Raw genomic sequence first — 16,415 nt, 5'->3', positions numbered from 1 at the left:
CATGTCGAAGATTTTTGACCGACCGAAACAATCGTTTGCCGTCCTAGAAGCATTCCCTATTGCGCCAACGCTGCAAGAATGAAACGGAAGATAGAATTGCCTCCTTTTTGATGGATAGAATATGCCTGAGTCTTGCAAACCTCACCGCCTTGGAAAAAGCAACAAATGCCAAGTCGACGCCGAGATATCTTGACTTGATCCCTTAGAGAGATCATGCTTTGATTTCGTGTTGTACTGTGCCGCCGAGATCGAAGGAGAATCCGGGGTTCTCAACCAGAAAACTCTTAGTCCTGCCTCAGATTACAAAACGAGTCGTTGGAGGTTCTTTTGAATCAAAATATCCTGCACATCTTCCATGGTCTTCTTGAGAAGATTCGTATCAGTTGCGTTGGTGAAATGAATATAGATTTCTCGGTTGCTGTTGCGGTTGATGGATCGGAACTTGTTGGCAAAGAATTGCTTGGCAGCTTCTTCGTCGCCATCTTTGCCGGTATAGTCGGGGAAATAGGCTGAAAGCGGCGATATGGGCAGCTTCTCTCGGAAGAGATCTATTTTGTTGAGGAACAGGATAATAGGCTTGTCCTTGAACCACTCCCCATTGACCAATGATTCAAACAACATCAGAGCCTCGTGCATCTGGTTGGCATTTACATCCTCCACGAGGCACTGGTCATATCCGGATAAGGCGGCCATGAAAAGCAGGCACTGGACACCTTCGAAGCAGTGGATCCATTTCTTACGTTCAGACCTTTGTCCTCCCACATCCATCATACGGAAGGTCAGTTGTTGGAGCTCGAAGACGGTTTCGGTGATTCCGGTTGTTCTGAGTCTAGCATGAAGCATGTCTTGGTCGTTGGGGAGCCAGTCCGGCTCGAACATGCGATTGATGTTGTCAAAGTAAAAGGTCAGATTGTCGTGCAGCGCGAACTCGTGGCCTTTAGCGACGGCCTTTTGTACGCCAGCATCCTTCCACAGCGCAATCATGGCCTCCTTTACTCTCTTATCTCGGAATGCTTCATGTGCATCGACATCGGCATTAATGTTCTCGAGGTATTCGGCATAGGCTTCGTTGTTCTCGTCCGCGAAGTCAATCCCTTCATCTTGCATGATCTCGTACAGAACGCGGAAGGCGATAACGACGTTGGAGAATATGACGGCCTTCACCTGCACGCGCTCGTCATCTTGAAATCCACTGGAATGGATAATGCGCATCTGCTTGATGATAGTCGACTTTCCAGATTCACCCGCACCTGTGTCATATTAGCGGCCCGTGGGAGAAACAACGACGCCTGAACCAAGGTCGCATACCCAGGAGTAGGATCTTGACTGTCCGAGACTCCAATCTTCTGTCTTGACGTAATTGACGTTCAATCTTTGCGTTCTGTTGTGACGCCTCCTTTTCCCGCGGATCTATCTTTGACCCTGTACAGCCCATCGTGACAGCGTGGCGATCGCCAGTAACTCACAGGATGTGATCGCGGTCGGTTGATATCGACAGTGCAGTGTGGTACAGGCTATTTCAACTGGCTATCACTGAATCATTCTCGACCTTTTTGAGAATGACGGCGTTGAAGAGGTGAACTGGGGGAGGCTCAGGATACGAATCCGCTGTCGAATAGGATGAAGGATCTGATGCAAATAACCCGTGATTAGCAACTGGCAGGGGGTATGTGGCGACTGGCAAAAAAGCCTGAACTGATGAAGGCATCAATAGCAAAGTCCAACTCACCTCAAAAAGAACTCAGCCACCAGGAGATATTGACAATAGAAGAATTGGTTGAGGTTTGCGTCTGGTTATTCCCCTTCGTGTGCTCACAAAGGTACAGCGCTCAAGCAGTGGTGGTGCTGGGTAAGGGTGATAGACAGATAGAGTATGGTAGAGGTGTTGGATGCGTGCAAGTGCAAGTTGCAAGGCGGAGGTGGAGGTACTGGCTGGTAGCTACGGGTTGGGTGAAGCGTGGTGAAAGAGCTGGTGGAGAGGAAGCTTTGCAAGCTTCAGCAGTTTGAATTGGAAGGACCTGAATGCTAGGGCTGTGAATGGCCGGGGAGCTTCGGGGCGTGATTTGTATCCGGGCTGGACGACGCCGGAGCCAAGGTAGAAACCCTCCTGGAGGAGCCTGCGGGAGCCTGTGGGAACCTGTAAGAGCCTGTAGCAGGACGCACAGGACGCAGATCGAAGACGGTGGCTGCAAGTGAGCAACGGTGGATCATGGGGGGGAATTGAAGAGGCACGCAACAGGTATCGCTAAGGAACCGCTAAGGTACCAATACGGTCTAGAAGAGGATTTAGAACGACGCACCGAACAGGGGCCGCCCATGCGCCAGTAGATTGAAATGGGCCAGGATCGGCTCTTTGGGGGGGCTTATGGTTAGTGAGGGCACCCTTAACCTTCCCCTGAGGTTCCCTAAGGCTCCCTAATACTCCTCTATAGCTGCCCCTTGCCAGGGCTCCCTTTAACCATGGTTCACTAAGTCTTGGGGATCAGCCCCCAAAAGTACCTCATCCCCTTCGTGTTTTTTCCTTCAGGGGGTCCGCTCGACAGCAGCACGCATTCGCCACGTTTTACTGTCTTTCAATCGTAAAATCCTTTCATGTTGCCCATCTCATTGTACCATCCCGTTCCTGTCGCCTGTGTCACCAAATGAACTTTTTCTGATACTGTACATGCGACATGATCTGTACTGTCCTTTGTGCTTGTAGACGCGGGCCTCGAGATTCCTTTCTGGTTGGGTCTCTCCCGTTTGCTCTAAATACTTGATGCCTGCACCTTAGAAACACTGGCTTCGATCGGTTACTGTCCTGGAATGAACCGAGAGAGGACAGGACTTTCCCCTAATATAAAGTCCCTGGTCAGTATGGGATCCTCGTGCTTATATGCTGCTCTTCGGCTTTGAGGCTGGAAGGCGCTCGGTATCAGGCCCCCTTAAGTACAGATCAGATCAAGTCCTGTGCATGAACCTCCGGTCAATTCTATCATTTGCGAACAGGTCGAGAAGGATTCAACATGCCTGCTGTGGACCGTCACAGCAAGTGCCAGCAATTTAAGCGAAGGGACCTTCGGCCTTGAAGCTTGGGCTGCCAGATATCGTGCAGGAGACCAGATCCACGGTACGTAGTTCTCGTTTTTCCGAAGATCGAAGCTCACAATACATATGGCCGTCACTCCTCGTGGTCAACGCTGAAGTCGTGTAACCCTCATTCATCCCTATGGAAGGATCTGCCACGAGGTTGCGGGCGACTCCTTAAGCGGACTCAACGTCGGAATCAGGTCGGAGTTAAATGAAATTCCTCGGCAGTCAGGAGATCTCAATGCCACCGTGCAGTCAATGAGGATTCTATAACAACATTAATCGACTTCCTCGGGGTTGCGTCAATGGGTCTAGAATTTAAGGTAGGCTCATAGGTACATGGATTCAGCAGGAGCTAGTGAAGAACGAAAAGAGGCTCGGCCTTCTCCGAGTGAAGCAGGCTCACAACAGTGTTGTACGACATCAGCTCCGCTCGCCTTGCAACGTTGGGTCTCAGGTTCGACAGCCCGTAATCTATTAAAATAGTATGAAGACCAAGCTGCTACCCCGGCGCGACTTTCCAATTCTGGGTACTCGGTACAAATAGGCGGTCGTAGGGTGATCTCTGGGACAACGTCGGGTAATAATGGAGGCGGGCGTTACACGAAAAACTGCGTCCCCGTCTCATTTGCGTGGCATATTAGCTCGGTGTCCCAATTAGATGGCTCATTATTGATCAAGTCATTCGTCGCTTCCGATAGCTCTGCTGCCAGCAGCGCCAGGTACTTCGCTACGATAGTGGAGATTTATTCTAGGGTTGCTCAATCTTGTGAGTCTATATTAATCTAAAAGAGATCTGGGCCAAGACGAATTCAGTCATCTCTCCGGTCTTTAAGTGACGTTGAGCTCGGTAGGCGATGGCCCGAACAGCTCTCGTGTCAGAGCTTAGGATACTTGGGATATATCGACATACGACATTGCTCAAGCCCTCACGGATGGTGAGATTTGCCTTTCGACGCGCAATCCCAAGTCTCTACCTACGGCATGCACTCGACAAACGCTGCACTCACGCAATCGCTACACAAGACCGAGGCAAGTTTTGAAAATGCCTAGAGAAGAAGCCCGAACTATAGAGTCATCCAGGCGACGTCGATTCTTTGCCACATTTCATCCCGCACAACCTGATTGAGGCCCTGTACCTAGAGATGTACTTTGTATAATTTTACCTAAGAATCCTCTAATCGAGAGACACTTGGCTACGAAAAGGAATCCTCACTTATTGTATTGTGTTGGCCTTCAAGGGGAGCAATATCTTTATCTGATTCCAAGCTGTTGGTGACAGTACATACATACATATCATGGAGTCTTACTCCGACACTTCGACAAGGAAAGAGTAGCACCGGCTTTAAGGGCCGAACTTGCCCTTTGTGGGAATTGCTGCTCCTCCTTAGAACTATCTATGGTACAAAGTCCTCCGCACTCCAAACACCGTACCTACAGTACAATGCAACGTCACAGTATTGGAAAGCCATGTGGGCTGCGTCCCGTTCGGCAGAGACAAAAGATGCTGCACAGCTTTCGCTGCCTGGGCCGAAGAGCAATGCGGTGTCGGATTTCCCCCTGATTGATCGTCTATGTACGGAATTGATGGATGCACAGCCCTCTCTAATTCTGTCTTATCACCATTGCTCTAAGTACCGTAGGAACTAGGTCTTGACTTTATTCTCACTGCATACAACCAAGACAGACACCGGAGCATACACAGCAAAAAGGGCAGAGGGAAAGTAAGTTTCAAATTCACTGCCATTTTGAGTAGGTGCTTTGAAAAGTTGCCTATTCCAGCTATGAAATTGCCGATCAAGGGTCCACCAGGATGAGCACACACCATGTGCTCGGGGTGCTGAGGGTGGCTTCAAGCAGCAGATCCCCAGGGGTCCCTTTGGAAAAGTGTGGGTTTCAACGGTAGCTCGACCTGGCGGTCCGGGCGGCCCCTACCAAGCCGCTAGGCAGTGATGAATATCCTAAAACTGATAAATGTAAGGCAGCGACATCTTGTCAGCAGCGTCGACCGAAGGGGGATATCAACTGCATGCCAACGGATATGGGTTGCCGACAAGTCTCATAAGCTGGCAGAGGAGCAAGACTCCTGTAAATCTCGGAAGAGGGTATGAAGACTTGATCCTTCGTATCGCTCTCATAAAGTTTTAGTACTGGTTCAAGTTGCTTTGTTCTGCAATTACTTGCGAGGAGAGCATGGGGACTGGGAAACAGCCGGTTTGGCAAAGAAAACCAATCAGACCAGGGCCACGCGTTGTTAGACTCATGAGGGCGGTTGCCTCATGTGGAATATGTCCATCTTGGCACCTTCCCAGCTTCGTAAAGCTCAGCCCTGCTAGGACGAGGTGCTGCTTTTACAAGGTTGGCTGCTTGTTTAAGGTTGCAACTGACGATGGGATCGTTCACACCACCGAGCACATGACTTGTCGGCTTCTCGGAACCGTGGCAAGGATCATAGAAGGTCACGTTGAAGACCAAGCTCTGTGCGGGCTAAGAGAAGATTCATTGGCCAGCTCATCCACCAGATTCGCGATCGGCCCAGTTTTCAAATAAGTACTTACCTGCTTGGTACGTTAAAGAGCAAATCAGACCAAAGTCTACCCATTACGACCTTGGGCTAAGCGTCCTCGGGAAGAGGTATCCGCACGAGCCCTCGGAGTGGTGGGCAAGCCCCGTGTTGGCTCCCCAGCGTCCATGCGGCATGACGAACTTCAAGAAGCACACCCTGGCACTTACTGCTTTCAGAAGTTTGTGGCGTCGACGCTAAGTGAAACCGCCCATCAGGTGCATCGGTCCACCACCATCCCTCCTTCAGCGGGCCAGTTAATGAGTCAGTGGAGGGGTGCTGGAAACTTCCATGGGCGAATCCATGCATCGAGGTCCAGACGCCTCAACGCTCGAGAGGACCGCCGCGCTTGCCATGCATTGTGTTTGACGTGGCTAGCCAGAGGACGATTTACGAAGCAGCAAGAAAGCCAAGAAAGTATCGGTCAGCAAGAAATGTATTACATGAGCCAACATTTGCAAGGGGGACACGCGGGGTGTGTTCCGCATTGGACGGATGACGCTTTCCACAACACACTGTGCTCATTGTTGGCAAGCTGGTGTTGGCGTGGAAGTTGGTGTGGGCGAGTGTGACTGATGCCGATGATGGGCTGTCGGCATCGAGACATGGTAGGTGATGAGAGCAAAGGTGGCCTTGACGGAATCCTGACTCTGATACCTACTCCGTCCGTGTAAGGGTTCCGATCGGAGTGAGCTTATACCCTTGAGCAAATACCGATGTTCGCGAGGACTATGGTCTATACTCAATGCCGAACAGGGCTCTAATTGTGCGATTAGGTACAAGGACAAGCTTTGGGGCCATTATGGGATGATAGGGTGATCATCTATACCTACGGTACCGAGTAAGGATGCTCCAAAGATATCGGCTGGCTCCTCGATTGACTTGGTTATACAGTGAATAGACCACCAAGGCAGGTGGTGAGATGTGAGCTAGCTCACAGAGGCAGTCGGCCATACTCGCCTATACTGGGGTGACGACCCGCACTATTCCAAAAGAAGACAGGGGCGCCTTCCCAGATAGGAATTCGGATATGGCCCAAGCTTCTGCTGCCCAGCCTGCCAATAGCATCGAATCCCGGCCAACACCAGCCCTCGCTCCCAAGCTCTACCTACTGGTAGATACAACTTGAAATGACGAGCAGTCGTGCTGAGCTCCTCTCCCAGCGCAGCCTCGAAATGATGACTTCGACATCTCTCCAATCAGCTCCTTTTGGCCCCCGCCATTCGCTGACAAGGACAGGTAGGTGACAGGCTGGCAGGGTCCTTTAGGCGGTCCAAACCCCGCCCACCACTCACATTGCTCTGGCGCTGAAGCAAAGCGGTGGTCCACTCCGAGATTGCTGACCTCAGGGCAAAAGCTTCTAACCTGCTTCCAAAAGTCTTGGGTATGGTTCGACGCTGCCGCCAAACTGCTTTGGGTAGTCGGCGTAGCCAGTCCGTTTGGTTGCGAGCATGTCGAGCAACGTCAAGTTGGCAAGGGTCTGTTTCTGCCCGTACATTTTCCCGTCGGTCAACCGAGTCGTCTGTCCAAGTGCTAGTTGCCCTACCCAGCCGCTACGCCCGGCGCCCGCTGGGTCAACGCACCCTTGCAAAACCATCAGTTCGTGATTCTCGGGGCTAGGGATGCCGGGGGGTGCTGTCCAAAATGCACACCATGCTCCATGGCAGAACAATTAATCCTCGTATGCTGCTCTAGCGCCGCTGGGCCCTGGATAGCCGCAACCAGATCCCCAAAGGCGAATTATATCTTAATTCCCCTTTAACAGTCCATGGACTTCCGCCGCATCTGACATTTTATGAAATACCAAACACAGTCCGAGATATTTTTTTTTTTGGAGTGGTCCTGTCTTACATACTCAAACGCTTACTCAAGTTCAAGATCCGGTTTGAGATTCGAAAAAGATAAAAGCACCTTCTCAGACCGCCTGGTCTCTCGAATGACGTTGATCTGGGATAGCAATATCAACATGGACTTCGGCTTTGTGAGCTCACCAAGTCAATCACCTAGTCAATCACTCTTCACCGCCGGACAATACTTCGACAGCACCTCTGAGGGATCAAGTCCCAACTCGCCCCATGTGAGTCCAGCCTCGTTGGCACATCGACAACCTCAAGCACTAATCTTTTCCGAAGCAAATGAGTCAAATGATGTTCAACAACGCCCCCATGCAATATGATCTGTTCCAATATGGAGCAACACCGGCATCGTTCTACCCCCAAGCTCAGACCACCAAGATCCCCGTAGAATACAACAGCGCCGCAGCCATTGATCAGACCGACCGAAGAAGAAGACGGTCCGGCAGCACCTCGGCCCCAGCGGCCAAGGACAAAGAAACCATCCCCAACATGCATTTGGTGCGTTCGCCCAACCTTCTCAGCTAGTAGCAAGGTTGACTGACTCGATCGCAGCGACGACGTGCCCAAAATCGCGCATCGCAACGGGCCTTCCGAGAGAGAAAAGAAAAACATGTCAAAGGCCTTGAGCGCCAGCTGGAGGACCTCCATGAGAAGCACCAGGATCTGCTACAGTCATATACTCGACAAGCCGACGAGGTCACAAAGCTCAATGGCAGAATAGCCGAACTGACAGCAGAGCTCAACGCCCTCCGGTCATGTCAAGACCAGTCCTTCAGCGAGATGCTGATGCCAGACAAGTTCGACAAGTTCGACGCCTTCTCCACACATGACAATATGCTGTACAATGGGCCGGACTGCTACTTTGATAAGAATGCGGTCGACCTCAACTCCGAGTTTGCGTTGCACTCGTTTGAGGATTCATTGTAGCATAGCCATTGTTGCAGGTTCGGTCTGAGGGTATCCCCCTTCTTTATACTGGCGTTTAGAGAGGTTTCAAGATACCTACCTTCGCGGGATGTTTTTTTCTTTCTTGATTTTGTCGACTGCACTTGAGCGAAAGGCGCACATCGCGCAAAGCATGGACGGAATAACTTTTGGTATTCTGCACGACTACTTTTTGATGGAACATGTGATACGTTAGGGTCTCCCAGGGATAAAGGCCCCAAGGCAGGAGAATCGGGAGAGCAAAGACCTTTCTACATGCCGTCTACATGGGTTATCGACAGCGGGCTTCAAAGGAGCCTGCGGATGTGGAATACCAGCGGTTTAAGGGATCAACGGATCAACAGGATCAACAGGGTAGGAGGCCGGCCACTCCGTGCCGTATCGAAACACCCAAATAATCGTTATGTACTACAAGGTGATACCTCCATGAAAAGTACACCGATGTCTCTCTCACAAAGACACAACTTCAAAGTTTTCCCTGCATGTCCTGCCGAGCACACCGTCATTTTCTGTTCACAAACTCAAAAAGACCATTTCCCGAACACGGCTCTCGTAGAAAGCCAATTCCTCTTATTTTTCAAAGTCTAAAATGTCTGGGAAAACTATGGCACGCGAGTTCCCCGACGGCCGCGGGCTGAGTGCTCACTGATTTTGTAAGGGGTCCGAATGCCCGAAGTCAGTTCCGAGACAGTGGTAACAGTACCAACAGCATCGCACAGAGCGCACGAACGCGGCTAAGACGCTCGGGGAGCTTTACAACGGCGAACGCGGGGAATAATTCGAGCTTGGACCCCGCTGTTGTAGGAAGTTCAGCCGCTGCCCTACCAGGCCAGGATAAGTTTTTGCTCCCACCCAACCGGCCGTCTCATCAACCATTGCGAGCTGTGAATGCCGATCGTGCGGGAGCAGAAATCGTCAAAGACGTTGAAATCTCGTCTGGCTCAGAGAGCAGCTGCTTGTTCATGCGGACCCTAACGGCTCCTCAGCTGGGGCTTTCGGCCTCCCGCTGGTTGCCTTGGTTGGGCGAGCCGCGGACATGTCCATTACAAGGGCGCCCCAAAAGACATCGTGACAGGCTGTTTGAGGTTCTGGAGAACTACAGGGCCTCGATCGTCACCGCCTGCAGCTCGAAGAAACCCTGGCCGTTTGGTTCGACGTCCATGGTAGTATAACAAAATATTGCTTGTATGTCTTGCCAAAGCCCTCTCTTCCCTCCTCTCCCATTCCCCCGACACATTCTTGTGATTCTGACATCCCAAAAGCAGAAAGCATCCAGTTCGGTCAAAAGTCAGAGCAGCAAAAGAATAGTAACCTGATGGGGACGGGCGCCCGGGGTTCTCCAAGCGAGGAGCTCAAGGGGGTTATCCCAACTACACACGTGGCTCAACTGTACGACGACATTTCGAGAATCTCGAGTCTGGTAGGCACATACGAAGTCATCATCCCTACAAGTCGTCCCCTCTCCTCGCAACTCCATTCACAAGCAGCAGGGCTTTCCCCTGGTCAAAGCTCCAAGACTTTCCAAGACCTTGCGATCATGTCAGCATGCATCCGCACTATTCCTGTCTTTCCTCCCAACCCAATAGTCGCAGAATCATCTCTCTTGATTCGCCCTGCCGAAGGGCATGTGAGTTTTGGCGGCTGGACAGGGTTAGCTTGAAGCACGAGAGGCCGGCTTGAGCTTTTCTGCCTGCGGGTCCTAGCCTTCGCAGTGTGATACGGGTCTTGATTCGCCAACTGGGTTGTATCACTATCTCAATAGCCCTGCCCAAGGTGGTATTTGCCCTTCGCTTGGTGTGCCGAGCTATGACAGGAAGTAGCAATTGATCGGCATCTCTCCTACCGTGGCAGGCGTACTCGCTTGTCACTCCTTTTCTGGCGCCCTCTGCTCCGCCCATCTAGGCCATCTCGCGGATACCACCATTTTCCCCTTCTGGCCAGTTTGCTACGCCCGACACGGGTGCCACGCAAGAAATGGTTGGACTAGTGGTCTTGAAAGGATACAAACTGTGACGGTTCAAAACATCTCACATTGAGACGCACACCACTTCACGCCGTAATCCGTTTGACACGCCAGATCATTCTCACAAAATCTGCTTTCTTCGGAAGTGAACCGCAGAGCCGAGGGCTGGATTACTACTGGTCACCCCCAATTCCTGGAACATGCCGGAGTGGGCAATACTCGCGTCGCGACCACTCCCAAAGGGAGCGTTGCTTCAATTAGCCCACCCTTTTTTTCAGCTTTCCACTCCCTTGGGCTGTTGGATCATTGGCTAGGGAACCAGCTGATGCTTAGACAACGTGGCAATGACATCATAGGGCCATCGATCTGGCTTTTGCCTGCCCGGAGCAATAAGCGCCCTACCCATCCCACCGCGTGTCAGCCCAAGTCTTCTGCAGTGGCCGTTTATGCTTGGGGATCATTACGCCACTGGTTCAGATGGTATACTATGTACAGCGCAAGCCACGAGGCCTTCCGCACGAAGCCGACGATATCTTTGTCTCCGGCGTAATCTGGCCTCGAAGCACCATCAGCCATGGAAGAGCAAACGTGGTTTACTTGTAGGGAGCCTTGTGAATGGCGGGTCCCTTCAAAATCAAGCGTGCGAGCTCGCATTCGTCCGCCTCAACTAGCGCTACTACAGATCGTTTGATCAAGCTGCGAGTTTTGTTAGAGATGGAACTTGCCGAGCAACCAGCCGAGCATACTTCTGCTCCCCAAGTTCAGGACCCGGATCCGACCCTTGAGAAGAGGCTCCCCAGAGGCTTTCCCCTTTGTCGGAACTGCTAGGCCTTTTAAGTAAGGAATGTGGTGATGAGCATTCATGGCCAGCAAAAGCGGCAATGGCACGTTCCATTACACCACTGGGCCGCGGATGATTACTAGAGCTAGATGTCTGCTCAATATGGTTGTACAATCGAGTTCAGCCTATGATAGCATATCAATCTCGGGATACTACTTCCGGTCCTCAAGCAGGTAGTGGTGAGTGGGGAAAACGGACAAAAAGGACGCGAGGTGAATGCAAGAACTGAGGGTGAGCGTGGCATTTCGAGCGACTTCGTGCTGGTCTCAAGTGAGATGTTGAAAGAGGACCTGGACGTGGAGCATCTCAACCTGACTGACTGACTGACGAGCACGTGAGTGTCGATTCAAGACACGCGTGCAACAAGAGCCATTGCGATTCAAGAGCGCGATATCTGCTCCCCGAGAGAAGCTTCCTAGAGGCGCTCTTGCAAGCCAGCATCCCACCCACGCGAGCAGAACAATCTTCCAGGGCGCACACTCAAACTGCCTCGACATTCGTCCCAGCACCCCTTTTTCTGCCGTCGCCCAAGCGAGTTAGAGCCACCCGAGCAGTGAGATCCGAGTGATTCTCAGAAACGTTACTCTGATACGGAGCTGGAATATGACAGCGACGAGGCACGATAATTGTCGGTTCCGGATTCCACAAACTCTCCCGAGACCATGCTGTGGCCATTGAGCTGGCAAACGTCAAGACGACACAGGGGCCTTTGTCCCCATGCAGATCCAGAAAGCTCTGCCTCTCCTTCGCAGCCGCTGCGAATGAAAAGTATCAAGCTAATTCTCGTAGCTGAGCTGATCCTGCACCCAAATCTGCCCAGGAAAGTAGATGTCTCAAAAGCAGGCCCAGGAATTGTCTAACCTGCGAAGACTACGCCGTTGTTGTCTTTTGTAACAGCTTTATCGAAGCGGGAAGAACCGCGTTGCTCACTGATCCTATCAGTGTTTCGCAGCATCAACCTGAATAGAAACACCATCTCGACGTCAATTTGAGAGCGGAATGTGTTAAAATCTGACTGCTGCCTCTTCTGAACCAAAAGAAACCCGGTGATTCCAACGCAGGAAGCACAGCTGAAGGCCTCGCAGTGAGGATCCACGAATCTGGTAGTTCAGAAACCCAATAAGTTTACTCCAGCGAAGATGAGGAAACAGAAGCCAACATGTTCTGTCCCACTGGCTCACTCGTCAGCGCTCTTCTCGCCAACGGAGCTGGTATGATCAATGGCCACGACGGAAGCTTCGACGAAACGGAGTCATGCTCAAACAATATCGCAGTCGTGGGCAACTCGATCTTCATTCCGACAAGTACGCACGACCCGTGGCGTGACAGGCGACGGATACAAATACGCTGGCCAAATGCACTCTGAAAACTCCAGAGGAGACGAAGTGTATGGGCTCAAAGACAGTCTCACCCACGCAGATTGAAAAGGTCCAACGCTCCAAAATGATCTTAGTTTGGGAGGTCGTGGCTGGCAATAAGGAGCGTCATGTCAATCAAATACCACATTCATCTATACACGCCGCACCAAAGGGACAACCAAGAAATGCCTACCATCGGTTCCCAAGATGGATTCACCTGCTAGAACAACGGGCAGCAGGTCACCTGGAGCAAGCATGATCTCGAAGACTCGGCCTCGGGTTTAAAATCAGTGTCAAGTGATCTTGGAACAGAAAATTGCTTGTATTCTGCAGAGACCGCCTGCCTTTTATCCTACTTTGTATCTGAATCTGGTTTTCTGGAGTGCTGGTGCTGGCGTTCTGGCGTGGTACCTGCCCCTCCTGGGCCTTTCCCAGTTGTCGATAATCATCGTTGTTGGCCGTCGTTTGTATTTTCAAGGACATATATGCCCTCCCCATTCACTGGCCTGCGATGCAATCCAAATCCCATACAAGGAGATGAAGACCGCTGCGGCTCCCACCGCTCCAGCATGTTTTTCTTCTTTGGTCGATTAATGACATGATCCCAGCTTGGTATTGTTACAACAAAAAGCGCCATTTTCTCCCTCTTCCCTCTCCCTTCCCTCCTCGCACCTCTTTCACAACTCAGCCTTCTCTCTTCCTTTACGATCTCGAGGCTCGCCACCGCTCGGCTCTCTTCCTTGCCTCCGCGACACTCGAGGGGTCCCGAACACCCCACATGAACAGGCCCAGCGGGATCGCGAAGGCAGTGAAGAAGCCGACGAACTGCATGTTGTGGCGCGACATGGACACCGGTGAGGGCTTCCACACGAGAGGCGTCGTCATTTTTGTGATTTTAGCGGTGCGTAGGGTTGTGTTTGGAGAAGGTAATATGTATAACTTTCCCAGATAGGGCGTTTGTCTTGTGTGGGTTTGGTTTTATTTGAGCTGGAGGTCTGTCTTTTCCCTTGTTTGGGGGGTTTTTTGTTTGGCGGTTGGAGAGTGTTTAAGGGGGGCGCTTTCTCTCTTTGCTTTTCGTGTCGAGTATGTTCCTCTGGGGAAGGAGCAGACGGTCGTTGATATTATAATGGTGAAGTGTGTGACTCTGCCATCGGGAGGCCCATGGTATATAGGTGCTCTTTTGTACTACTTCAGCCCTTCACAGAGTGGATGCATGGTGGGTATCGAGCCCAACAGAGAGCCTGACTGACAGCCAGGCGCGCACGCCACCCCTGGCACCATCATACCACGCATTGTACAACGATGGAAAATGGCGCAAAGGCGAATAGTAATGGAATTTGCAGTATAAGATCATGCTCGGGAGGAGTTGGAGCTTTCTTGTTAGCAGATTGGCACATAGTAATTGTATCTGGTAGTGTCAGTTGACAAGTGGAGTGACAACTCACCCGGATCTCCGATGGGGAAAGAGACGTCCTATCCCATTCGCTCAATGGCCTGTCATATATAAGGAGCCCCCGGTTCCCTAGCATGTATAAGTAGATGCCTGCATCTAGATCGCTCTGGGCGCTGTTCACCAGATACGTCGAGATCTTGCATTCCGTAGAATTACTTCTTCCGAGGCGAACGACTGCGTCTCATGCCTGTGTACGGAGCACAAGTACAATAGATGTTTAGATCTATGGTGTTCAAACTCGGTAGTGTCCGCCTGCGAGTGGCGGAGAACACCATGTCATGCGATGCCCGTCTGTGGCATGACCGAGTGCACGCGTTGCGGAGACAGACAAGGGACCCGTCAGACAACTTGCCCTCCCCCTTCCCCACACAAGCTCGGCATCCATCATCATCGCACCTGCGGAGCATCGGGATAAACAGACCTACAGTGTACAAGTACAAGTACTGGCTCTGAAACACACTGTGGCGGTGCCGTACGGCATGTACTTGTACGTACTTGGTACAAGTACGAGTGCTAAAACTCGGAAATCACCAGGCTGTGCCTTGTTGTCTCCGCCATGTTTAGCCTTGTGCAGCCTTGCGTCATTCACGCCCGTTTTCGTTATGGTTGTTCTACGCTTGCTCAAGTCCACCAAGAACGGATACCGAAAGAGCAGCCGGGTGTCCCGACGAGTACAGAATGTCCTTGGTGTCTGTAGCAGAAAAAATGGTCTAACTTACGCTGGTAAGTTATTTGAGGAGGCTCAAATAGTAGACATAACGACATGCAAGTATGCTCGACAGTGGCTCGAAGCGATGAGCAGAGCGAGAATAGTAATAGTCAGAAGCGAACCTGTACCTGGGATTTTTGCACAGCCGGGTCCCATTCTTGGTGCGTCGTCGACGAAATCACCCGACTCTATCGTCCGGCAAGAGCTCTCTACCATTCCCGTGTGAGTAGGATTGGTTCGTGCTAATAGCGCCCGCCCTTCGAAACCTGAGCCGTAGAAACTCCATCAGCCCATGTCAATGCAGTGTGTTGCTCTTATATCCTCTTAGACATGTCTCGACTTCAACGTCGGGGTGAGTTGGAACTGATGACCACTCGGCACCAAGGATGATGATCGATACCTCCGGCACCAGCCCCTGAGCCATCGAAGGCGAACATGACAGGATGAAGCTAGAAAATCAATACTCAACAAGCCGTGGCAGTTTTCTGCAAAATTATTACACGTGTTATCTCAAGTAATTGTACAAAGGTCGTGGAATCAAGTCTTCAGAATCCGTCTCCTTCACCTCTCTCCTTTGCGTGGGCAGGTAAGTGTAACCTTCCACGCAGCTCAAGAGTTTTCAAAGAAATCGCTGCCACAGTCATAAACGGCGCTCAATAGATCGATGACATTCTCGGGAAACTCGATGATACTATCCAGCGTAAAGCTGAACGTCCCTGAGATCGCCCAAGCTGCCTGCGATCCACAAATCGTAGGCTCGGATCTCGTCACGTCTGTCAACCAATAAACGAAGTTGTCGGCCTCAAACAAGAAAATAGGCGTCAGGAGAAGGATGGTCTCAGGTTCGTGTCGCAGAATCCATCGGAAGAGTACCGTGAATTCGTACCAGTTTAGTTCTTGCTGTGTGGCGGGTGCGGAGGCCAGCACATCGGCTTTATCGGCCTTTGACCACTCAGTAGCGGTGGCTTCTGCTTCACCCCAGGCGTAATCGTGGTCCTGTATTGGGGACCAAGGGTCAGTATCTACCAGACGTGGGCGACAGCGTCAGGAGACTCGAGGGATACCCTCCTGACGGTCTCCAACAAAAGACTCACCTGTCTCGTTGCGAACGTCCCATCTCGCATACCGATGAAAAAGTCCCTCCACAAGGTAGTGCCAGGGTTTCCACCAGTATCTGTACTAAGACCTAGGGCCATGGCGCCACCGCGTTGAATGGCCTCGATGATGCCCGTATCGACGTAGCTGATCCAACTGTTGGGCGCCCCAAGATTCTTGCTAATGAAGAAGGTAATCACACCCTCAATGGCGCGAAATTGGTTGGCTGAGTTCAGGGGACCGAACCACTGGCTCTCCATGTACTGTACGTATGCCAGGCGTTCTTGCATGGTCGAAGACTGGATCTGGTCAAATGTGCAACTCAGTGTCTGCTGGCAAGCTGGCCATCCCGCCTGGCGGGTCTCGAGGGATGGGATTGCCGAACCGGTGACCGCCGCAAGCAGAGGCGCCACGGCAACGAGTGTTTTTGAGAGACGCATTGTGGTTGAAGTTTTTGTTTCAATGTGCAAAACGAAAAAAGGAACCAAAATATGACACCGTCACCCCAAACTACGCGGACTGAACATGCTTGACAACACAGAGGGGATCACGGTGTAATATAA

The 16,415-nt window shown here is 51.5% G+C and overlaps 3 protein-coding genes across 3 annotated transcripts; 1 reads left to right on the top strand and 2 right to left on the bottom strand.

Moving 5' to 3' along the window:
• Nucleotides 1-300: 300 nt before the first annotated feature.
• On the bottom strand, nt 301-1,435 carry Z519_05623 (uncharacterized protein; the record flags this gene model as incomplete). Its single annotated transcript, XM_016763363.1, has 2 exons — nt 301-1,250; nt 1,309-1,435. 2 exons carry the CDS (start codon nt 1,433-1,435, stop codon nt 301-303), a joined length of 1,077 nt encoding a protein of 358 aa, XP_016620976.1.
• Nucleotides 1,436-7,598: 6,163 nt separating this feature from the next.
• On the top strand, nt 7,599-8,415 carry Z519_05622 (uncharacterized protein; the record flags this gene model as incomplete). Its single annotated transcript, XM_016763362.1, has 3 exons — nt 7,599-7,709; nt 7,765-7,986; nt 8,041-8,415. 3 exons carry the CDS (start codon nt 7,599-7,601, stop codon nt 8,413-8,415), a joined length of 708 nt encoding a protein of 235 aa, XP_016620975.1.
• A 6,951-nt stretch (nt 8,416-15,366) lies between these two features.
• Z519_05621 (uncharacterized protein) lies at nt 15,367-16,292 on the bottom strand (the record flags this gene model as incomplete). The annotated part of the gene is made up of 2 exons (XM_016763361.1): nt 15,367-15,753; nt 15,852-16,292. The coding sequence occupies 2 exons, from the start codon at nt 16,290-16,292 to the stop codon at nt 15,367-15,369; spliced, it is 828 nt and encodes a 275-aa protein (XP_016620974.1).
• Nucleotides 16,293-16,415: the final 123 nt, after the last annotated feature.

Source organism: Cladophialophora bantiana, assembly GCF_000835475.1.
Source record: "Cladophialophora bantiana CBS 173.52 unplaced genomic scaffold supercont1.7, whole genome shotgun sequence".
NCBI classification, from domain to species: Eukaryota; Fungi; Ascomycota; class Eurotiomycetes; order Chaetothyriales; family Herpotrichiellaceae; genus Cladophialophora; species Cladophialophora bantiana.
The sequence above is the reverse complement of the archived record's forward strand: the minus strand, read 5'-3'. Positions and strand labels throughout refer to the sequence as shown.